Source organism: Bombyx mori, chromosome 26 (genome assembly GCF_030269925.1).
Source record: "Bombyx mori chromosome 26, ASM3026992v2".
NCBI classification, from domain to species: domain Eukaryota; kingdom Metazoa; phylum Arthropoda; class Insecta; order Lepidoptera; family Bombycidae; genus Bombyx; species Bombyx mori.
The window spans coordinates 11,253,951-11,279,362 of record NC_085132.1 but is presented as its reverse complement, the minus strand read 5'-3'; the positions used below and the strand labels follow the sequence as shown (position 1 = coordinate 11,279,362).

General features: G+C 38.7%; 1 protein-coding gene across 1 annotated transcript in view; it reads right to left on the bottom strand.

Moving 5' to 3' along the window:
* The window catches only part of LOC101742205 (uncharacterized), a 45,056-nt gene that overhangs the window by 17,937 nt on the left and 1,707 nt on the right, over window positions 1-25,412 (bottom strand). The window contains exon 2 of the mRNA XM_004926065.3: window positions 2,648-3,154. Coding sequence (XP_004926122.1) covers window positions 2,648-3,059 — 412 coding nt within the window. The 5' untranslated portion in view covers window positions 3,060-3,154. The remainder of the gene's footprint in view (window positions 1-2,647; window positions 3,155-25,412) is intronic.

Sequence of the window (25,412 nt, the reverse complement as noted above, 5' to 3'; positions counted from 1 at the left end):
TTTATGAAAATCGTTAGAGCCGTTTCCGAGATTCAGATTATATATATTATTATATATATACAAGAATTGCTCGTTTAAAGGTATAAGATACAAATATATTTTGTTGATTGTTTTCACTACATAGTATAAAACAAAGTCGCTTTCTCTGTCCCTATATTTTTTTTATTGCTTAGATGTGTGGACGAGTTCACAGCCCACCTGGTGTTAAGTGGTTACTGGAGCCCATAGACATCTACAGCGTAAATGCTCCACACACCTTGAGATATAAGTCCTTATGTATGCTTAAATCTTTAAAACTACGCAACGGATTTTGATGCGGTTTTTTTTAATAGATATAGTGATTGAAGAGGAAGGTTTATATGTATAATAACATCCATTAAATAGTGGAGAAATTAATAATAAATTACAGTTTCCGAAGCGAAGCGAGGGCGGGTCGCTAGTAATATCTATTTAATAATACGTGAAGCAAAAACTTTGTACCCCTTTTTACGAAAATTGCGCGGACGGAGGAGTATGAAATTTCCCACACTTATACAGATTAAAGAGAAGAAGTGCAGAATAGTATTTTTTTTTAAATTATGCATGAACAATACATTAAATCAATAAAAAAAAACATTAAACACACTATATTGTTTATCAATATGTGGTCAAATTGAGAATAGATTACTATTATTAATATTGTTTATCTTCGATATTATTTGTCTATAGATGATTATTAGAAAACTGCTATAATAAAAACAATAATTATTATAGATATGTGACAACAGAACTATAATGATCTTCAGACTAATAATTTAAATTAATTATAGTCGAATTTCGACCATTGGACAACCATTAGTTAATATAAATGTATAGGTAATAATAATATGTATATCAATGTTGAAAATGGATATTAACGATATAAGATAATAAAAGCTCACGGTCGGCCCGTTGTTAACTTGTTGCCGGGGTCCATGGGCATCGCAACATGAATGCAGCCACTGACCTTGAGACATGAGGTTGTCGTCCCATTGTTTTATTGTATAACGGCTGTGCTTTCAAACCTCTATCAGTGCGGAGCAGTAACTGTAGATTTGACTCACTAATGGTCTTGCATAATTAATTGTAATTTTATTACAAAGTTGTTGTTGTTTTTAATATAAACTACATTCTAGAAATGGAAAGTATTGATACGCCCGGAGAAAGCAAAACAGCTAATTTGATATGCTAATGTCGTTTTTGTCGAGTGAGATTTAAAGATTACATTTGGATGCGAAGCTTTTGAAAATACAATAGCTTATTGTGTAACTGTTATATTTATAATAGCCACATAAAGATTAAAATTATATTCGACAGCATAAATTATGTTATGAGTTTTAATGTAAGAATCCTCAAATATATTAATTTTTTTTTTTATTGCCTTTGTAGGCAGACGAGCATACGGCCCACCTGATGGTGAGTGGTTACCGTCGCCCATGGACTTCAGCAATGCCAAGGGCAGAGCCAAGCCGCTGCCTACCGCTTAATACTCTCAACAAGCCTCGTTTGAAGAAGGACATGTCATAGCGCTCGGGAAACACCGTGGAGGGGAGCTCATTCCATAGCCGGATGGTACGTGGCAAAAAAGATCTCTGGAAACGCACTGTGGATGACCGCAGTGGCTCCAGGTAGTATGGATTTACTGATGTTATATGTATTTTTTTGTTTTAAAAGCTTTTAGAGATAATTTATGACGACGCTTGCAGCTGAAAGTAAGTATTGTACTTATTGACGAAGCATGTTGCTGTTAACTTTATTTCTGTAATCTGACGAAGCATGTTGCGGATAATAACATGTACTTTTAGGTTAGGAATATTGTGTTCTTTTTTTTTATAATAAATAATGGAAGTATTATAAGTAAAAAAAAATTGAAAAAAATAAAGAACATTGATTATGTAAAAATGGTCACTCTGGTAGGATGGTGGTACCGACCCACATCAGCTTGCTATTTGCTTGAGCACCTTCATTTTGCGTCATTATATTCATATTATTTATTACACTTCATGTAAAATTTACATTTTATTTCTTTTTCCTACCTATTCTAGTAACCTCGAGGGGTTATTCTAGATTTGCCGAGCTTGTAGGTGAGCTCACGGGGCTCAAACCTGACGGCGTTGCTAACACGAGCCTTAGCAAAAGCCGTTCTTCGCAGAATCTACCACCGGATCGGAAACGGGACCCACTGAGAAGATCCGGCGAGAAACTCAGTGGGCTGTGTCTGTGAGTTGCTCGTTGAGCTCGTTGAGCTCTTCGTCGTAAGCGTAATGAAATACGTACTCAACAATTGTTCACGGTTAACTTCCACGGTGAAGGAATAACATCGTGTAACAAAAATCAAACCCGCAAAATTATAATTTGTGTAATTACTGGTGGTAGGACCTCTTGTGAGTCCGCGCGGGTAGGTACCACCACCCTGCTTATTTCTGCCGTGAAGCAGTAATTCGTTTCGGTTTGAAGGGCGGGGCAGCCGTTGTAACTATACTTGAGACCTTAGAACTTATATCTCAAGGTGGGTGGCGTATTTACGTCGTAGATGTCTATGGGCTCCAGTAACCACTTAACACCAGGTGGGCTGTGAGCTCGTCCACACAATTGCCCGGTTTGATACACAAAACTGTAATAGGCTTACCTGGTTCATCCTCCTCAACTTCACTATCGTCCGCACTCCTTGCACCATTAACCCCGTCATCCGCACTCACCCTGTCCAGGTCCACATTGTTCCGCTTAAAGCACACACTGTCACTCACTTTCAAATCATTGTTCATCCGGAAGCGATCGTCTAAGTACCAAAAAAAGTTTTTTTGCAAGCAGCTCACGCTAGGCTCCGCTGTGCATTGGTTCAGTACGTTGTCCCACAATTGGTGACCGGTCCTAAACGTCCCGTTTCGATAAACGTCATTAAAATATCCCCCGGAAAGCTTCTCGACCAATCTCAGTCCCGTTTTGTAGGCGGACTCGGCGTCCGTCCGGCCCGTGGACAGCAACACGAGCGTCGTCACCGCAATTACTTTCACCATTGTGTCTAATTTTATCGGCTTCATTGTTCCTTAAATCTTTTCAAGTCTTCAATGCCATTTTACAATCGTGGTCAGCTGTTAGTGGTTATTAGTCTTTGTCTATTTTGTGGTGGTGTCATCTGAAACAAAGGTTGATATTTCAATTGTAATTCTAACTATAATGGAATCTCCTGGGCTTTGTAACTCGAGAGCTTAAAGTCATGACTCAAGGGGGTCATATGGAGTTTGGTAATCGACGCAATAAAAAAGCATTTGCGTAGTTTGAAATTTGTTTACGGTTTTTGATATCAAGATGAAAATTATTTACCACATTTAATGACGAGCTTAAAATTGCTGAGTTATCGCAACTTCCATATAATGTGAATAATCAATTAATTAAAATCTTAAAACATTTTATTAAAATTATATTCGTATCTTTAGATATTATCAAAAATTTTTTTAACAGCAATAAAAGGCTTATTATTATCTTTAGATATGATCTATGGAAATTTCTACCCTACATTACACGTTTAAAAATATATATACATAATTCTAAATTTCATTCATTCCAGTTTAATATAATAGTATTGTGATAACTTTAAAAAAATATATATTATGCTCTGGTAACCATACCCAGACTGATTCTCTCATTCTCAAAATTTCACCCATTGAAATTGCGACCGACCATGTATCCTGGGTTTTTTTTATCCTACCTAAGCTGGTAGCCTAGAGAGGCTATTCCAGCGTAACCGTAACTAGTAGGTGTGCTCACGGGGCTCAAACCTGACCACGATGCTAACACGAACCCTAGCAAGAGTCGTGCTTCGCAGAATCTACCACCGGATCGGAATCGCGACCCACTGAGAAGATCCGGCGTTATTTCAATCAATAATTAGTTAGCGCATTAGTTTTGACAAACTGACTGACGCATTCAGCTGTGATTTTTAGCGTTTAGAAAACCCTGCTGACTGTTTTCATCGCCAATTGTATACCACGTGTTGAATACCAAGTTATTATTACTTGCGTTATATTAGTCTTGGCGTACATGTGCATACCATAGACTCATATCAGACACCTGATCCGGAAATTTAGTTGCATAGCGGGTATAGGAATCGCTAAATAAAAAAAAGATGTGTAGAACCACGGTGGCCTATATATTTATATATTTTGAGCAAATTGTACTAGTAAATCAGTTTTTATTGATGAGCAAATGGGCATATGGCCCAATGATGACGAGTGGTCACCGTGGCTCATAGAAGCCAGTAAATTCCAGGAACAAAGCTAAACCGCTGCCTGCTGTCGTGTGACGTAGGACCGCTAGTTCATTGAGCAGACGCGGTTTGGATAGAGACTGATTGATGCTCGGAGAAATTCTTTGATTCCGTGAAATTGTCGGATAATTCTAATAATCTAATATTTACAATGGTGTTTGTGTTTGTTGATTAGAGCATGTAGTTTTGATAAGTTGTAATGTGTGGTTCCCTCTATGAATGAAGACAGCTAAAACAATTGTAAAATTGTTTTGATTATAGTAAACGAGCTTAAGTTTATCTGACTCACATGTTTTTCAATTGGTGAGTCTGAATTTCTAGTATTTCTTTCGAAAGCTAGTGGCGGTCTATTCCGGATTTGATATTAATCATATCGAAAAACATATTAATATATTGATTTAAATCAAAGATATACTAGTATCGGCTTGCTTAAGTGTTCTTGAAATAGTAATCAGTACGACTCACGGAAACTGATATCAATATCACCATATCAATTAAATAAAATTATAGTAATTATACGGCTTAATCTTGTGTTTATTTGTTATATTTAATAAAGCTCATCAATTTGCCAAAGCTGTGAAGCTTAAAAAGTAGTTTTATCTACTCTACAATTCGCCAAAACCAGATTATTTAAATTATAAATATAATAAAATATCCTATCCGATGTTGAGATCTTGCGGAAGGATTTGAATTTTCTAACTGCGAGCTTGCATAACAATGCTTAGATAATTTTAAATCGAAACGAACCATATTTATTATATAAAATTCATCGTAAGCTGAGCTTACTCAGAAGAAAGCTGTAAAGTTGAATAATAAAAAGTAAAAGTTAAATATCAGGTCGAAGAAATTCTTGTTCGTATGTTGTACACGCTCGTACATAAATCAGAACGCTACTTGCTCTTGCTCTTGAATAAATTTCGTCAAAATGACAAAAACTGTGATTTCACTTATTCATAACTAAATTCAGCTGCTCAAAAACTATTACTCGTCACAGTTCTATGTACTATATAGCGGGTAGTGTACGTAATGGAAGAGAGTTTTGTATATATAATATTTTTACTTTAAAAGAAATATCTTACTGGTGGTAAGACCTCTTGTGAGTCCGGATGGGTTGATACCACCATCCTGCCTATTTCTGCCGTGAAGCAGTAATGCGTTTCGGTTTGAAGGGCGGGGCAGCCGTTGCAACTATACTGAGACCTTAGAACTTATATCTCTAAGTGGGTGGCGCATTTACGTTGTAGATGTCTATGTGGTCCAGTAACCACTTAACACCAGGTGGGCTGTGAGCTGGTCCACCCATGTAAGCAATAAAAAAAAACAAAAATGTATCTCCTCGGAATGAATTGTCAATCACTTACCGCTCTTTTCAAAGATTGTTTTAAGAAGGATTTTCATTGTAGAGTTTAAAATTGGTAATCATTCTTGTTTTATGTTTGTAAATGGACCAAACCCAGCTATATTTCTTCATAATTTACAAATAGTGTCATTAACGTGTCAATGTCGTGGTTCAAATTCTACAACAGGTACCCATTTTAAGGTATAACATTTATAGTTTTAAAAACATCGTTATTAATGGGCCTAACGTGAACCCACCCGGGTAAATACCAACATTCTGTGAAGTCATCAGTCGTTACGCTCTGACATGTGAGAAAATTGTTGTATAATGTAATTGAGATTTCGCTCTCTGATCTGTCAATATGGATGGGTGTTAACATTGATGAACTTAGAGCACAAGTTAATTAAAGTCACAAAACTAGAGTGACAGACATGTGAAGTATCAAGGTATATTACCTTCATACACGGCCGTAGCAGTGGGCTACCATTAATGACAATAAAAAGAACCTAAAAATTAGAATATCTAATATATAGAATTGCTTAAATGGGTGGACAAGGTCACGGCCCACTTGATGTTAAGTGGTTACTGGAGCTCATAGACATCTACAACGTAAATGTCACCACCCACTTTGAGACATGAGTTGTGAGGTCTCGCTTTTAACAGTACAACGGCTCCCCTGCCCTTCAAACCGAAACGCATTACCGCTTCACGATAGAAATAGGCGGGGTGGCGATACCTACCCGTGCGAACTCACAACATGTCCTGCCACCAGTAATTACGCAAATTATAATTTTGCGGGTTTGACTTTTATAACACGATGTTATTTATTCCTTCACCGTGGAAATCAATCGTGAACATTTGTTGAGTACGTATTTCATTAGAAAAATTGGTATCCGCCTGCAGGATTCGAACACCGGTGCATCGCATGATATTAATGCACCGGACGTCTTATCCTTTAGGCCACGACGACTTTACAGAGTCATTAAGCTTAGACAAAACTGTATGTCACACTAAAACTGTGTTTTTAGAACGTCTCACCAATGGATCGATCTTAAGCTGACAATATAATGGCATCAATATTTGAACTTTCATGCAAGTGGGGTCATACAGAGATGTACTGAAAAATATCTCGGCACAGTACCTCCTTTTTCTTCATTCAGTGTCTTTAGTGCGAGTTTTTTAACGTTTTCGATAGCGTAAAATTTAACTCAAATTAGTATACAGTTGGAACAGCGCCCTTAGCGGCAAACGTAGGCAAACGTTCCAACTCCATACAAGAGTTAACGTTTACGCTATCGAGAACGTTAAAAACTCGCACTAAGCATACAGGTCTACCATACATCGCGCCTTTGGAATTATAGAGACCCAACCCAAAAAATGTGTTTTTTGGAAATCGTCAAATAAAGTTTTCAAACCAAAAATACGTATAGAAAGGGGGCGAAGTGAAAGAGACCGATCGATATGTTTGTCTCTTTACAAGCCGTTTTTGGTCATTTGCTTATTAAGAGTCGCTGAAACGGGTCGCTATAGGTCCATTTCTGAATTAAAGTCGAAATCCAAAAATTTCGAAGTGGGTCTCTATAATTCTAAAGGTGCAACATCATCTCTGATCTCGTACCCTTCTCTTGATTATTCTCATTCACACACTTCATTCATTATTTGTTAGAATACTTCACCCTTGCTGAAATAATATCTATTGAAATTCAATTATGTTCTACACAAAATGTACAAAGATATTGAATCATGATGATTAATTGTTTATTTTTTGCTGACGTTCTAGTGACCTGTTGGATGGTCGGTGGTAAACAGAAGCTGACTCAAGGTCACCTTTGACCTGCGTATTTCAATAAATGATATTCCATGTAGCGAATAGACATCTCAATCATTTGTCATGGTGTCGTCGAGTCTACCTATGCCGGTGTTCAAGTCCTGTAGGCAAGTACCAAATTTTCTAATAAGCATTTAGTACTTTCTTACGAATTACTCCCACGAGAAATGAATAATTATCACATAAGAATCTTGTCAGAATTCTTTTTTTATTTTTATTGCCTAGATGTGTGGACGAGCTCACAGGCCACTTGGTGTTAAGTGGTTACTGGAACCCATAGATATCTACAACGTAAACGCGCCACACATCTTGAGATATAAGTTCTAAGGTCTCAGTATAGTTACAACGGCTGCCCCACCCTTCAAACCGAAACGCATTACTGCTTCACAGCAGAAATAGGCGGGGCGGTGGTACCCAGTCGATAGTCAGAAAAGAATCCAATCGGTAAAGATTATAAATTTTTTTAAGTAGTGGTATAATTGTAAAGTAACAGTATCTACCATTATTGTTCCTATTTCTTCCGCAAAAGTTGGTTAAGATTTGACCTTCAGACCTGAAATCTCGAAGTAGGTCGTAGAGTTTACTTTTTTTATGTCATACATATATAGCCACTTAACACCAGACGAGCCGTGAGCTCGTTCACTTAACTATCATAAAAATTAAAAGGAACAATGTTTACAAATTTTATTATGTCTACTATTTTTTGTGCACCTATTCATTTGATTTAGAGCTTTTAGGGTCAATATCGCGTCTGTGTGCACCGAATGACGCAGCTTATTTTCTCCGCATTAAAATATTGAAGAGTTCGATGACCTTGATACGAGTAAAGGTTGTCTGTAAATTAAACCTTGAAAACGAATATCGACTTGAAATTTTAATATAACTGTTATTCATGTTGTCAATAAAATTGGGCATTGTGGTAAATGCTGTAAATTGTAATAGGGCATTTCTGTTTGGATACCATTGGTCATTTGATATCACTGGCCTAGTACCACGGACACAGATACTTTTAATTTTGAAGGGAAGAACATCCCATGAAAGCTGCTAATTCAACCTTTTTTTTTATTGCCTTTGTTGGCACACGAGGATACGGCCCACCTGATGGTAAGTGGTCACCGTCGCTCATGGACGTCAGCAACGCCAGGGGCAGAGCCAAACCGTTGCCTAAACTAAACTGAATTGTGAGTTTGACAGCATGTCTCAAACGCCAAAGGAATAAAGAAGGCAGCTAAGTCCACCACCGTCCAATGTACTCGAAACGCTTCGAACCACCAGATCTAAAACTGGTGGTAGGAAGTCTTGTGAGGCCGCACGGGTAGGTAGGTACCACCACCGTGCCTATTTCTGCCGTGAAGCAATAATGCGTTTCGGTTTGAAGGGTGAGGCAGCCGTCGTAACTATACTGAGACCTTAGAACTTATATCTCAAGGTGGGTGGCACATTTACGTCGTAGATGTCTATGGGCTCCAGTAACCACTTAACACCAGGTGGGCTGTGAGTTCGTCCACCTATCTAAGCAATAAAAAAAAAAGCGCATCGCCAGGAAGGCAATCCTCGGGAGCATGGCCGACCTAACGAATGCTTCTGCGTGTATGTACATCGTCAGCGCAACCACGACCACTCTGACAAGAGGGTCCGACTAAGACGAAGAGTAAATCCACTGGGGCGAATAGCTCCAAGACTTACATTTTTTACTTACGAGCTTAGGTTTTTTGAAGTGAAACTTCTTTATCGGCGTTGGAAAAAAATTTACCGTCACATTTTTCGGTTACGCGTCACATTTTTCCGTTACGCGCCATCTTTTTCTTCACCATTCATTGTTGCCGTACACAAGTGAAGGTGCCTCTTTACTCGGTAACAATAATTATAAAATACCGATGATTTTAAGTGGAGATTTTAATGTAAATTTTGCATCGGAAAATTCTTTGAAGCTAGTTGAATTTCTGAAAGATAAATTGAATTTATCCATGAAAAACAGTCCTCAAACGTCAACAACAAGATCTGGCACTACAATTGATGGAGTTTTTACTCGGTCACTAAATTTCGTGGAATGTAAACCATATATTTCATATTTCAGTTACCATAAGCCATTAATTACAAAAATATATAATGACAATGACAATGATAGTAATAATTCTATTACAATTAATGAAATGCTGTAATAATCTTAGTAGCAAAAAGGTAAAGTGAAATAATTGTATTATTTGTATTCATGTCTATGATAATAAAATCCTTTTGTTTAAACTTTATCTAATTTAACTTTATTTAACCAATTTCTAGAAAGTTGCATGTAGATCATTTTTCGAAAAATAAGGCCATAAACAAGTTTCACTTCTTACGTGTGTACACTAGTACACGCACACATTTTTTTTTTTTAATAACGTGTCGGCTCTCAAGACAAGCTATATGACATGACAGTTTTCCGAGCCCATGGCCAGATTCACATCCATCACGAACCAATGATGAGTTAAAGAGATAGAGGCATATGGTAGACTTCAGCATTGGGCGGCTTGACGAAGAAGAATATTCAATGTTTGACATCGACGCACACAAAGGATGTTCATTCAGGACCATACAAGCCCTGAAATATACACATTAGACAGAAAAAAACGCGCAAAACTGGCACAAAAAAAACACATCTCGTCACCTAATAAGGTCAAGTATGTGTGACTATTTCCTCAGAAAATATGTACTACAAATATCGGAAGGTATTGGATTAGGAAGCCTGTCTAACTCTAAGACTGTATGCGGTATCTAGTACATCACGCAACGTGTATTACCAGTTCATATCAAAAGGGAACTTCATCATTTCCCGGAATCACCTAGATTTGATCTAGACATGTGGAACACTTGTTTTAATCAAACCTTGCTTGATCTACTTTAAAAAGTTGTCTTATTAGTTTGTAGTTTTTTTTTCTTTTTAAATCTTAGGTGTGTGGCCGAGCTCACAGGCCACCTGCTGTTAAGTGGTTACTAGAGCCCCTAGACATCTACAACGTAAATGCGCCACCTACCTTGAGATATAAGTTCTAAGGTCTCAGTATAGATACAACGGCTGCCCCACCCTTCAAACCGAATCGCATTACTGCTTCACGGCAGAAATAGGCAGGGAGGCGGTGCCTACCCGTGCGGACTCACAAGAGGTCCTACCACCAGTAATAAAGTAAAAAAGTAGTGGTAGTTTTTGCTCTAGAAGATGTGTTAAGTATTTAACGGCTCAAGGACATCACCGTGAATGCTGCCACTAATTTTGACATAACCATGCCGACCTATATGTAAAAAAATCACAGGTAAGAATTTGTCGCTGTTTTTTTCGAATCCAATGAATACTCCTTGAAGGCGGACGAGTTCTTAAGGGATGTGCAAAATCTAATGCTCTAAAGCTTCCATTCATATTCCCGTTCCCGTAAGCGCGACACGCAAAAATAATAAAATTTGAATTCAATATTTCCTATTTCAATATTTCCTATCCTAACATTGCCTATTTTTACTGCCCTCGCACTACTCCGATTCTTTTAATTAAAATTATACAATTCTCAAGCGGGTCCTGTGCCGTAAAACCTTTTAGGAGTCCTACCGCTGAAGAGGACGAGGACTTGAGGAACATGAGGTGGGTTGTGACTTTTGACGCGTCAGCAGCGTCTCCAAAAATATTTCTACAGTATGCGCACCATCCCAAGTCATTTTCTAAGCGAACACATGGATCAAGCTCACTATTTACGAAATAAGCCTTAAAAAAACACTCTTTCTTTCTCTCTCAACCGCATTAAGAACATTTCTAATCACTGTCACTTGATTACTCTGCTGGCACGAATGCCATAATGATGAGAGATATAGGATCTGTCACATCTGAGTAATGCTGTCACGCTTTCTGCCACGCGCGGTGATGACGCGTGTCGTCATATCTTCCATCTTTACGGCCATCTTGGATTTGAAATGTCGTTCGAGGGATAATAACATTTTTCGACTGAAGTCGTCGTGGCCTAAAGGATAAGACGTCTGGTGCAATCGCTGGACTTCCGCCCTCCCCTGGGGATGAAGGGCGGGGCATGTCGGAGTCGAACTGACTAAAACCTCCTGTCGCTCAACAACCCGCGTCCGAACCTCGCATGAGACAGAACCCATGAAAAGGCAAAGGGGGGAAAGTGAAGCGCTTAGTGAGGAGCACATCTCTCCCATCACCCTCCCTCTCGGGACGCCGGACCGGTGGTCGTCGGCGCCACGACCACCAGCCCTCTCGGTCGGCAGGCTATCCGGAGCCCGCCTAGATGGCGCCGGTTAGAATGGGTTATCCTACGGAAATCCCGCCGGCGGGTACCAACTTTTCTAATGCAATACGTACTTAACAAATGTTCACGATTGACTGCCACGATGAAGTAATAAAAATCAAACCCGAGAAAATATAATTTGTGTAATTACAGGTGGTAGGATGTCTTGTGAGTCCAGTACCACCACCCTGGCTATTTCTGCCGTGAAGCAGTAATGCGTTTCGGTTTGAAGGATGGGGCAGCCGTTGTACTGTAAAACTGAGACCTTAAAACTCATGTCTCTAGGTGAGTGAGGCCATTTACGTTGTATAATGTCTATGGGCTCCGGTAACCATTTAACATCAGGTGGGCCGTGAGCTTGTCCAATCATGCTGTGGCAGGTAGCCATCACAGAACACAAGATATTTGAGAGATGCCTGAATCTCGCTTACGACATTTTCAAGATAAGCTTGCATATATACAAGTTCCGAAGAATAATATTTGGACCGTCAGTCTACCGAGCAAATATCACCCGCTCGGTGGAAGATCTTTCCTTTCGTCGTTAAGCCTCCCAAACTGGTGACCTGCGACGGAACAATTGCAACCCTCACACTTCATCATCAGCGCATCAAGAACTTTGGCTACCACAATTCCCGCATTCTCGCAGATAAAAGCAAGTCATTGACAGTCGAGGTTAAGTATCCCAAAATGGACTCGAGAACACATCCCTCTTCTATTTGGTCTTAAACTCTGAACGTCTACTTCGGAACGACCGTGAAGTTGCAGAATCGGAAAAAAGGCAAACAAACTCGTCACACGAAGGCACGATATCTCACAAGTCTTCTAAATTTATTGACAATGCCATTAATAACTCTGCGCTAATGTTGAAACAGTGAAATTGACTTTCGCAGTGAAAGTGTGGAGTGACGTCACGACCACTGGTTGCCCGTTAACATTCCTACAGCACGGATGTTACTTTATTGGTGGTCACAAGTGTCGTGGACCCGTATAGGTAGGTTGTACCATTATCCTGCCTATTAATGCCACAGAGCAGTCATGCGTTCTCTTTTGAAGGATGGGATAACCTACCTAGATATTATCATCGTATGTATGTATAAGTCATAGGCATGTATGGAAGGTTTATGTTATAGGACTATTAAGGTACACTAGATGGCACTGGAGTAATTCATTGAATAAATATTATTATTATTCAATGAATAAAGTAATTCATTCGGTAATTCATTGAATCAATATTTCTCATACAATTGTCATTTTTTTTCTCCCGCCTATTCGCTGGTAGCCTAAGGAGCTATCCTAGCTACACCCGGACGGGTAGGTGAGCTGATGGGCTCAACCTGAGAGCATTTGCTATCACTAGCCCTAGCAAGAGTCGTGCTTCGCAGAATCTACCACCGGATCGGAATCGCGACCCACTGAGAAGATCCGGCGAGAAACACAGTGAGCTGTGTCTGTGGGTTGTTCACCCGTCGAATTCTTCGTCCTAATCGACGTGTTTGACGAGGACGGTGACCGGTGCTTGAGGGGCCTAAAAGCACCGACTGTGAATCCGGAGGATCCGACAAGACACGTTTCGGGCGACGGCGGCTTTGCGTTGCTCCGTCACCTGGATTGGATATGTATTTATTTGTCGAACGGTATTAGATGATTAAGAGAGTTTACGCTCATGCAGGCCGCGTGAGCTAATACTATAGGGAATACAATAGGTGATGGCGGAATGTATGCAAGTGTCACCTTGTTACAAAGACTCCTTTCTTTCGTATGTTGTTCGTGAACGTCTGCTAAGCACGTGTTTCATTACAAACATTGGTATCTGTCTACGGGACACGAGATACTAGTCTCAACGATCAAGTGTTCTAACTACACCACAACGTCAGCACACTGAGTAACTTAACAGAAATTAGTGTGGCTCAGAAACAAAATATTTTATTACAACAAATCTTTATTTATAAACTAGCCGACCCGGCAGACTTTGTAGTGCCTTAATCGATAAATAAAAGACCTACATTTTGTATAAAATAAACTTAAAACAAACAAACGGATCCGTCCGACGGGGGACACATTAAAGGAAAAACAAAATTGTTGTTTTTATTTAATCATTTTCATATTTATCTACCTTTTGAACCTTCCCCGGACTTCCACAAATAATTCAAGACCAAAATTAGCCAGATCGGTCCAGTCGTTCTCAAGATTTAGCGAGACTAACGAACAGCAATTCATTTTTATATATAGAGATTTATCTATTTCACTAATCTTTTAAGTTTTGTTCGATTTTGTTTTCATAAAAAACGTTCATTCGGAAGTGGGTTCGTTTCGCTTGGTACACGCGTCGTTTGACCTAAAAACCTCAAAATTTCGTTAATTTATTTGAATAAGTACCTCTCTTAATGAGAAGGTAAATTATTAATATTAATTGGGAACTAATATATTTTTCATGATTAGTGAAATTGGAAACTAGTTGTTAGTTAGATAGGCGGATAAAGTTTATGGTGGTAATATAAATAAAATATGTCTTTTGCAAATCCGGGAAAGTAGTCGTCCGTTGCTGTTCCAAGAGGGATGCAGCTGTTGTACCATAAAACGGAGACTCCTACCTCATGCCAAGTCAAGTGGGCGTGTATCTAGGCTTCAGTTACCTCAATTCAAGTTATAAAGCTAATAATAAATGATGTAATAATGATATGGAATACGTGGGATTGACTAGAAGACTACGACATACATCTACGATTAGACAAGCCGTACAGACATCTGCTTTTGATTATTTCTGCCGTCTAGTGTAGTGGTAAGTGGGCACTACACAAGGGGGTCGCGGGTTCGAATCCCGCCAAGGGAGGATATTTGTATGATAAATATAAAATGTCTTTTCCAGGTTTATGGATGTATATTATGTGTATAATAAAAATATTACATTTATTTCCGTTATCTGGTACCTGTAACACAAGTTCTTTACGAACTTACCACGGGACCAGTTAAAGTGGCGTGACTGTTAGTAAATATTTATTATTTATTTATTTATTTATTTATTTATAAATGCCTACTTGCATTGCTTGCCTGCTTGCCTGCTTGGCAAGAGCAGTGCTTCGCTGAATCTACCACCGGATCGGAATCGCGACCCACTGAGAAGATCCGGCGAGAAACTCAGTGGGATCTTTCGAATATAAGTATTGGGTACTTAGCTTTTATAAAAATCTAGGTATGTAAGTCTTCGTGTGATATTTGATATCACTCGAGGGATCCTTCAGTACTACAAACAAAATGTGAATTACAAGTCCCAGGAAAAATAGTAATATATGTTTTAGAAACTGTTTTTTTTTTCGTTAACATGAAAACGAAGGTAGCTTTCCACGCGCGAATATGAATGAGCTCGGCGTGTCAAGATATTTTAGTAACATTTCATTGAGTACTGTTTGAACTTGAATTTTTTTACATATTATTTTGATCTTCTTCTGCTGGAAAACAATTTCAACGCCCGATAACGCCGGAAGAATTGAAAAAATCAGACACGTGCCGTCTGATCGCTAAAATGCACCATCATTCTTCCATACAAACAGAAAGATGTCAGACGAGTGCTTTTACAAATCAAGGCCAAACCAACACGCTTTAGCGATACAAGGTCAAAACGACTCAAAACACTCGAGCAGTGTACAAATAGAAATCTTATTAAAGCACGGATGTGACCAAACGAAATGTGCACTAATGAGAACAAATACTTTTTTGCTTGATCAGTTTTGATAGCGAAGAGTCTTAGATATCTAATAGTAAAAGTGCTTTTCATTGTAGGAAGGAACTCGCTTATTTTTGGAACAGGTTAGTAGGTGGCAGGGCATTGAAGACTACACACAGTTACTAGGTATACGATGAAATGGGCCGTGGTGGTGGTGTTGTGGCTTATAGATCCTACTGGACTATTTATATATTATACTATTACTATATCGCAGTGTACTTACTCTACTCGTTTCAATCTGGATATTTTTTATTGCTTAGATGGGTGGACGAGCTCACAGCCTACTTGGTGTTAGTTTGTTACTGGAGCCCATAGACATCCACAACGTAAATGCGCCACCCACCTTGATATATAAGTTCTAAGGTCTCAAGTATAGTTACAACGGCTGCCCCACCCTTCAAGCCGAAACGCATTACTGCTTCACGGTAGAAATAGGCAGAGTGGTGGTACCCACCCGCACAGACTCACAAGAGGTCCTACCACCAGGTGATTTGTGTAAAAGACGTCTTTTGTTATTGAACAGCTTAACTATAATTGTAATTGCTTTAACAAAAACCAACTTCAAATAGAAAAAAAAGAAGATATTTCAAAACAAATTAATATATACTAAAAACGATAATTATCGAAATCGGTTGGCGTGATATTGAGTTATTGAGTTATTCATCTATTTGTCGCGCACGTATGTTCTTAATGCAAAATTTAAGACTTATATGGTTTTCTCATGGATACCATTATCAGAAATGGACTAAATTGAAATGGGACACGGGAAACGTCAGCTTTCTAATAAAAAAAACATACAGTTGGATTGAGAACCTCCTCCTTTTTTGAGGTCGGTTAGAAATGACGAGAGTGCCGCACTGATTTCTTCAAACTTTTATTTTTGTTTCACTATGATGTTCGCTTTCACTGGGCCATCTCGTAACTCGCTCGCGCCACAGCCGTTGTTGTAGATTGAGAAATTAGGTTTTATAGATTTGTACGGTTTCACTCTCATTCGTGATGTATTGCGTGTTTTAATAGGCGTTTGGTTATTCATCAGTTGTGTCATATGACCATTCCTTGCCAGAGCTTTTTTTTTTTGAAGTGAAACTTCCTTATCGGCGTTGGAAAAAAATTTACCGTCACATTTTTCGGTTACGCGTCACTTTTTTCCGTTACGCGCCATCTGTTTTGTATTCATGTCTATGATAATAAAATCCTTTTGTTGAAGTGAAACTTCCTTATCGGCGTTGGAAAAAAATTTACCGTCACGTTTTTCGGTTACGCGTCACATTTTTCCGTTACGCGCCATCTTTTTCTTGCCCCTACCACGGTTGGTTCAGACGAAGAGTACTTTCACTTTCTCCAACGGAGTAGGGATAGCATTAATGTTTCACTTCTTACGTGTGTACACTAGTACACGCACACATTTTTTAAACTTTATCTAATTTAACTTTTTTGTATTCATGTCTATGATAATAAAATCCTTTTGTTTAAACTTTATCTAATTTAACTTTATTTAACCAATTTCTAGAAAGTTGCATGTAGATCATTTTTCGAAAAATAAGGCCATAAACAAGTTTCACTTCTTACGTGTGTACACTAGTACACGCACACATTTTTTTTTTTATTGCCTTTCTAGGCAGACGAGCATACGGCCCACCTGATGGTGAGTGGTTACCGTCGCCCATGGACTTCAGCAATGCCAGGGGCAGAGCCAAGCCGCTGCCTACCGCTTAATACTCTCCACAAGCCTCGTTTGAAGAAGGACATGTCATAGCGCTCGGGAAACACCGTGGAGGGGAGCTCATTCCATAGTCGGATGGTACGTGGCAAAAAAGATCTCTGGAAACGCACTGTGGATGACCGCAGTGGCTCCAGGTAGTATGGATGAACTCTACTCCGGTGGCGGGCGGTGCGATGGTAAAATCGAGACGTTGGTATCATCTCGAACAATTCCTCAGAGCTCTTATCAGATAAAAGTGAGTCTAGTTCTTAATCAGTAAATATTACTTAACAGTTCTCACCTCATTTCAATACCTACATCTTCCTTTAATCATTAGGTAAAAGTTAAACATTGTCACACATACGAAAATTGAACATAAGCACAGGCTCCAAGGGCAACTATTTTTAAAAACTGTACTGTGTGTTTCGTGCGAGTTTTTTAACGTTCTCGATAGCGTTAACGTTAACTCAAATTTGTATGTGGAACGTTTGTCGCTAGGGGCGCTGTTCCAACTGCATACAAATTTGAGTTAACTTTTACGCTATCGAGAAAGTTAAAAAAACTCGCACTAAGCACACTGATTGTAAACGGCCAACGTAAGCAGACCCCACACCGCGATTAGGATTACCACTACTCAGTTAAGTGATTAATCTAAAATATTATGTAGATCGAGTACTTCTGAGCTAGGTTAACCCACATAGCAAAAAAGCAGAGCAACTTACTGAATGAACAAATTATTTCGGTATTTATATCAGTTGTAAATCACTTAAAACGCGCTGATGAGATTCTAAAACATCTAAATTTTTGTGATTATACTATTGGTTATAGTATTAAAAGTATGATTACAGCTTTCGGGCGTAGCTGCTGAGCTTACAAACCATTGTATTTGCATTAAAAATGATGCTAAGTGAAGACTGAACAAGGCTAGACATCTCTTCCTAATCTAATTCTGTGTTCCTCAAATAGCTACTTCATACGAAATAAAGTAACAAGTAGGTTTAATTCTCCCCAATGACTAAGCTGACCTTTAGAAACATTAAAAAAAAAGGATGTTATGACCTGGTAACTAAGACCTTTAAGTCATGTCTTATTATAATTATAAATATATTATTCTTATTTTTATGAAAAATGATAATTTGGAGTGAAATTAAATGAAACGAAACGAAGATGATTAATTTGAAACATTAATTAACTGGGATGAAATTAAATGAAATATGATGAGATGATATGGGTGGAAATATTATCTCAGTAATATGGTGATCATTGACTAAGATTTTTTTAGTGGACTTTTTGGAGGATACCGAAAAGTTACGTTCAGTGCTTTGTTTCATTTTTCCACATTTGTGCACTTTTACAGATATTAAACAGTTGATAAACCACCGTTACTACACATTTAAACCCGAAGAAACACTAATTAGACAAAATAAAACAAATCACGTAACTTCACTCCTCGCGTTCCCGCCAAAAAGTCCTTTAAAAACAATCATTCAAGGGAAAAAGGGAAGATCTGAACTAAATAATTAAATGAAAAAAATGTGTGCGTGTACTAGTGTACACACGTAAGAAGTGAAACTTCTTTATGGCCTTATTTTTCGAAAAATGATCTACATGCAACTTTCTAGAAATTGGTTAAATAAAGTTAAATTAGATAAAGTTTAAACAAAAGGATTTTATTATCATAGACATGAATACAAAAAAGTTAAATTAGATAAAGTTTAAACAAAAGGATTTTATTATCATAGACATGAATACAAAAAAGATGGCGCGTAACGGAAAAATGTGACGCGTAACCGAAAAATGTGACGGTAAATTTTTTTCCAACGCCGATAAAGAAGTTTCACTTCAATAATTAAATCACCGGCGCTGGTTCAAATAAATTAACTAAAACTACTTTTACGATGTAGTATCGCATTTTTATTGTTATTATAGTACTTCGGACGTTCCCAATAGTTTTCTTGGCCAATGACGGCTAAACTATAGTTCTGTTTTTTTTGCAAATACTAGACACTTGTGATGATACAGTTCCAAGACCGAAGACAAACTTCTTACAAAAAAAAAATGTGTGCGTGTACTAGTGTACACACGTAAGAAGTGAAACTTCTTTATGGCCTTATTTTTCGAAAAATGATCTACATGCAACTTTCTAGAAATTGGTTAAATAAAGTTAAATTAGATAAAGTTTAAACAAAAGGATTTTATTATCATAGACATGAATACAAAAAAGTTAAATTAGATAAAGTTTAAACAAAAGGATTTTATTATCATAGACATGAATACAAAACAGATGGCGCGTAACGGAAAAATGTGACGCGTAACCGAAAAATGTGACGGTAAATTTTTTTCCAACGCCGATAAAGAAGTTTCACTTCAAATATATTTTTTGCTGACGTTTCTTCGACGACACGCAATGTAAGCTATTAGCAATAAGTTGACACCCCCTAATTCACGAATTCCGTGGACGGCCAAGAGGACAAATAAATCTATGCTGGATCAGCTTAGCATCCTAGTCAGGCTCTCAACAATCTGTTACCAGAGGATCCTCAGCTACTTCGGTCATATTGCCCGCCGACAGTCAGATAACTTGGACAAAGTGATTGTGACGGGCAAAGTAGAAGGAAAGAGACCCCGCGGCCGATTACCTAGCCGTTGGTGTGATCAAGTAACCGCTCTAACTGGGTTGCCAGTCGCAACCGCCATTCGAGCAGCTGAGGATCGGACGAGATGGAAACAGCTCACGAGACAGGCAACGGTCGAGTTTCAGGGACACGACCTTCAGCAATGAAGAAAGCGACGAAGAAGAAGAAGACACCCCCTAATGACCTCGTGCGCGCCACAGCTGTCAATCTATATTACCTTAAATTACGTATTCACAAAATATGATTTATTTAATTTGGTTCTGGACCGATTATGTTTTTAAAGTACTGCGTAGATTATTAGCAAAAGGACAATCATAATATTGATATCTAAGTTTGGACAACTAGGTATATCCGAACTGCTGTATAATTAATAATAAATAATCTGTAGTGTATTAGTGAGAGTACTTTTCCTCCTTTTAATAAAAGGATCGCTAAGTGCAGGTTGCATAAAACACACAATGAACTGATTTGATACCCAAAACATTTTTATTATTGCTTAGATGGGTGGACGAGCTCACAGCCCACCTGGTATTAAGTGGTTACTGGAGCCCATAGACATATACAGCGTAAATGCGCCACCCACCTTGAGATATAAGGTCTATATGAGATATAAGGATATAAGGTCTCAAGTATAATTAAAACAGCTGCCCCATCCTTTAAACCAAAACGCATTACTGCTTCACGGCAGAAATAGGCAGTGCGGTACCTACCCATGCGGACTCACAAGAGGTCCTACCATCAGTAATGTGCTTAAGTTAATTATTAAATAATAAAACGTAATATAATCAATCTCTAATTATTTGAAATATTGCGCAAAGTGATTGAAAGAATATTATTATAATTTAGCGGATGATAGTAGATACGCAATCTAAAGAATTATTGTTTTTGAAGTTAGTTTAAAGGCGTGGTTAACCACATCCGGTCTTACAATAAAATGATTGTTATTTACTTGGAGCACGTGCGCTCGGTACCTCATCAGATCCGCCACGTGAACAACAACTGAATGCACCTTTTGTGTTTATTGAATATATCAATGTATTACCGCGTTATGTATAACTAGGTTTTGCCCGAGACTCCGTCCGCGTGGAATAGTTACTTTGGCATAGCGCTAAATTTTACCCCCACTTCATTTACGTAGAAAGGGAAAATATTTTTGAATTATAGAATGTTTTGGAGCTATTTAAACCCCTTATTTTGAAATATTAATTATTGGTGTGCTCCACTTGTGTTCGCCTTACCGTGATGTTATAATATAGCCTATAGCCTTCCTCAATAAATGGGCTATCTAACACGAAAATATTTTTTTCAAATCGAACCAGTAGTTCTTGAGATTAGCGCGTTCAAACAAACAAACTCTTCAGCTTTATAATATTAGTATAGATTAATTGCTATTTTTACTTTTGCACCAAAATCCTGCTAAATTTAAGTGCACAGAACTCACATTAACAACTCTCCGATCAACCGACACAAAAATATTGTAATGGTTGCCCCGTTTTCAATAGTATCACTCCACAAATATCTATTTGTAATTTTGGCTCAAAGAACATAATACTCCTAATATCGGTAGTAAAATGTTTGTGACATACAGAAAGATGAAAGGGCAGTGTGAAATTGTTAATTATTAAGTTAGGATTTACGATATCTGACTACGGAATCGTAATTAAAACCATAATAATAAGAGACCACAGCCAAGTAAATCGAATAGCCGTAACTATACTGAGACCTTGGAACTTATATCTCAAGGTGGGTGGTGCATTTACGTTGTAGATGTCTATGGGCTTCAGTAACCACTTAGCACCAGGTGGGCTGTGAGAGCTCATCCACCTCTCTAAGCAATAAAAAAAAAAGTAAATTTAACGAGCCGAAAATACACCTAATAGGTTTTCTAAACAAAATGTTTTATCTTCATTGAACAAGTTGAATGGTTCTGTTTGACAAAACTTTCACAAACATTGACATGTCGCCACATTCGGCAAGTGATAAGCGATCGTGGAAAACATGAAGCTTGAACAGATTGGTTTTTTGTTTGTTTGGTTCATAAGATCTAACGAATTTTGTTGACTGTGTCGCGAAAGAATGAACAGAAGATTTTAATGATGATAGAGAGCTTAGAAGTTCTTCTTCTATCGAGTTCATAAGCCCTAACTTGTTAGTCCAAAGGCATTTCCGCACTGAGTGTGCTACCGTCAGCAACTTAATCTACTTGAATCAGAAAATACCGATACCAGAAGAAAGACTTCAGTCTTATGTCTCAAGATAGCCGAACTGCATTCTCGTCAAGATCGTCGGGTTGCTCTGAGTTGGTTGTGAGCTCGTCTAATCTTTTTTATTTTTATTGCTCTGTTGGGAAGACGAGCTCACGGCCAACCTGATGTTAAGTGGTTACCGGAGTCCATAGACATTTACGACGTAAATGCCACCACCCACCTTGAGATGAGAGTTCTAAGGTCTCAGTATAGTTGCAACGGCTGCGCCACCCTTCAAACCGAAACGCATTACTGCTTCACGGCAGAAATAGGCATGGTCGTGGTACCTACCCGTGCGGACTCACAAGAGGTTTTATCACCAGTAATTACGCCAATTATAATTTTGCGGGTTTTGATTTTTATTACACGATGTTATTCCTTCACCGTGGAAGTCAATCGTACCTACTAAATATCAAATAAGAAATTCATCGACTCCCGACTTCTTTAGCGGAACCTTAAAATGTTTATGTTTTCGAGGTCAATAAGTATGTACGACACGAAACAACTCGGTCTTCGTCGTAAAATTTTCCATTCATTGCCAGTGAAATTTTATGTTTGTTATTTATTATCTTATATTGGCTTGGGCGTTCTTGAGGATTGCTAACCAAGTTATTAATAATGACAGTAGCACTAACATATTGTAGAATGAGAAGCTAAAACATAAGGTTCGTGTTTTACAAAAAAAAACATAGAGTATTGTTTGAACTTGGAAATGACAGTGAGCTCATAAATAAAGCATTAAGAGTCATCTTTATCATCATCTTGTTAATTATTTTAAAATTTCGCAGTCATCTATATAGTAAACATTATGCTCCTAGCAACCTAACCGTTCAGTCTACCTGTAATCATGGTATTTGCCACAACCCCGGAATACCGGGAAGTAATTGAAATCATATGTCGTGGTAAAGGCCCATTATATAATTCTTTTTTTCTTTTTTTATTGCTTAGATGGGTGGACGAGCTCACAGCCCACCTGGTATTAAGTGGTTACTGGAGACCATAGACATCTACAAGGTAAATGCACCACCAACCTTGAGATATAAGTTCTAAGGTCTCATGTATAGTTACAGTTACAACGGCTGCCCCACCCTTCAAACCGAAACGCATTACTGCTTCACGGCAGAAATAGGCAGGGTGGTGTTACCTATCCGCGCGGACTCTCAAGAGGTCCTACCACCAGCAATAGTGTTTATATCTTCGTATATTTTATTCTCGTGAACGTTCACGCGGCCAGTGATTGGAAAGCCTGGAGAGACATAAAAAAAATCCTGTCTAAGCATGACGGTCACGACCCTCAACAGAGAGGAAACGACGCGGGGAGGAGAAGGAGGACGTTGCCGATTATATAATTCTAGCCGAATGCTACGGACAACTACGGAAAATCTCCAGAGTGTACACCATCGCACTGTACTGGTGTCCGGCCACCGTCCTTTTATTAACCCATAGACACAGCCCACTGAGTTTCTCGTCAGATCTTCTCAGTGGGTCGCGTTTCCGATCCGGTGGTAGATTCTGCGAAGCACTGCTCTTGTTAGCATCACTCCTAGCATCGCCCGGGACGATGGCAAGAGACCCGATGGTATGACGCTCATTCCGTGGAAAAACGGGCGGTCACTTGTGTGGGATGCCACTTGCGTGGACACTGTTGCCTCATCCCACGTGAGAGCGACCGTCCGCAAAGCCGGCGCAGCTGCAGACACAGTCGAAACTAATAAAAGGCGTAAATATGCGGCTTTAGGAGAGCCGTATGTATTTGCGCCTTTTGCCGTGGGGACCTTGGGGCATTGAGGTGCGAAAGCCCGTTAGCTGTTCATGGAGATTTCCGCACGCCTCATCGACGCCTCGTGGGATCCAAGGGCTGGCGCGCACTTCGGACAAAGTTTGAGCCTGGCCATTCAACGGGGAAATGCCGCCAGCCTGATGGGCGTCCTACCGTGTGAGCGCAACGATTTGGGGTCGATTTTTTACATAATCTAGTTTTATTTTTAGTTTGGTATAAGTGTATAGTTAATTTAGTAGTTTAGTTTTTTTTTAGTTAAAACATAACGTCGTCTAGCATAACATGAATAAAGAGAATTCAATCAGTATAACATGATGTATCGATCATGCAACATTGTGTCCGTTTCGTTTTCTCTAACGTCCCTGTCCGTCTCAGGCAACGCCGTTCGTTAGTCACGCGACAATTTTTTTATTAAAATTCTCAAAGGCATAAGACTTTCATCTCGTTTTGTCTGACTGTATTTGTGATTCACAACTTTCTACAATACGATTATTCTTTCTAGCAATACGTGTGTTTATAGATATTTAATTTTATTGATTGGTTATTAATACCGAGACGTAAGGGCATTTCCCAGGGATTAATCTCGTCTTCACATTTTTTGATCAGCACATTGACCCATCATCGATCCAGCACCGTCTCTTTATAGATCTGCTTTGCCATTTAGCATCTAACTTTCGAAAGAATTGCTCTCAACGGGGTATCTTGCACGCTATGACACCTCTTTTTCAAACGAGAATTAAAACAGAGTCCATTGCGTTAGGCTGTGGCTTTCTATGTCACTTAGGTCCTTAACGTGTCTATGCAAATGTCACCACGCACCAGCTGGTCCATTACCATAGAAGGGTAATGTATTCACTCTAGGATCGAATAGAATATAATTGCGAAAGGAAATTACTTAAATATCATTATTTATTTCTATTGCGCAATTGTATATGAACTAGTTTTGGGTTAGAGACCATGGATATTATATCGTGAATACCGTCACCCACATATGGTGGTACTCACCCTGTACTGATTAGAGCAAGCTCCACCCCTAGTAACCCATAGACACGGAAAGTGTCCTTAAGGAGCAATGCAGTACTACATCGTTCGCCATACGTATACACGATCCCATACGGTTGCAGTAAAATTCAGGGCTTATCCGAGACGTCATGTGCTGATATCTCCATCCAGGCCGCTTAGATACTTAAGCCCTTGATCCAAAATACGAAGAAGATAAAGATAGAACACAGGAATTTACCTAGGAATGTGTGATCAATATTCAGTTACTCCTACTTCTAAGAGTCCTTCACATGCATTCGTCTTATCACAGCAAGACAACGTTGCAACATTTTGTTAAGAAAATACAAAAAGCGTGAAAACGTCGCTTTTATTCTTCAATAAAGCGTTTTCCTTAAACTTTCACTGATTAAAATTCTTCGCGAATGAATCACGTTATATCGCGTTACCAGAATACAAATTACTTCAATAATGTATATGGCCATTGGAATGTAAGCCATGTTCGGCTGCTGATAATGGGTTGTTAAAGAGAGTAATGCCCCCTTTTTATTGCTAAGATGGGTGGACGAGCTCACGGCCCACCTGTTGTTATGTGGTGGTCGAAG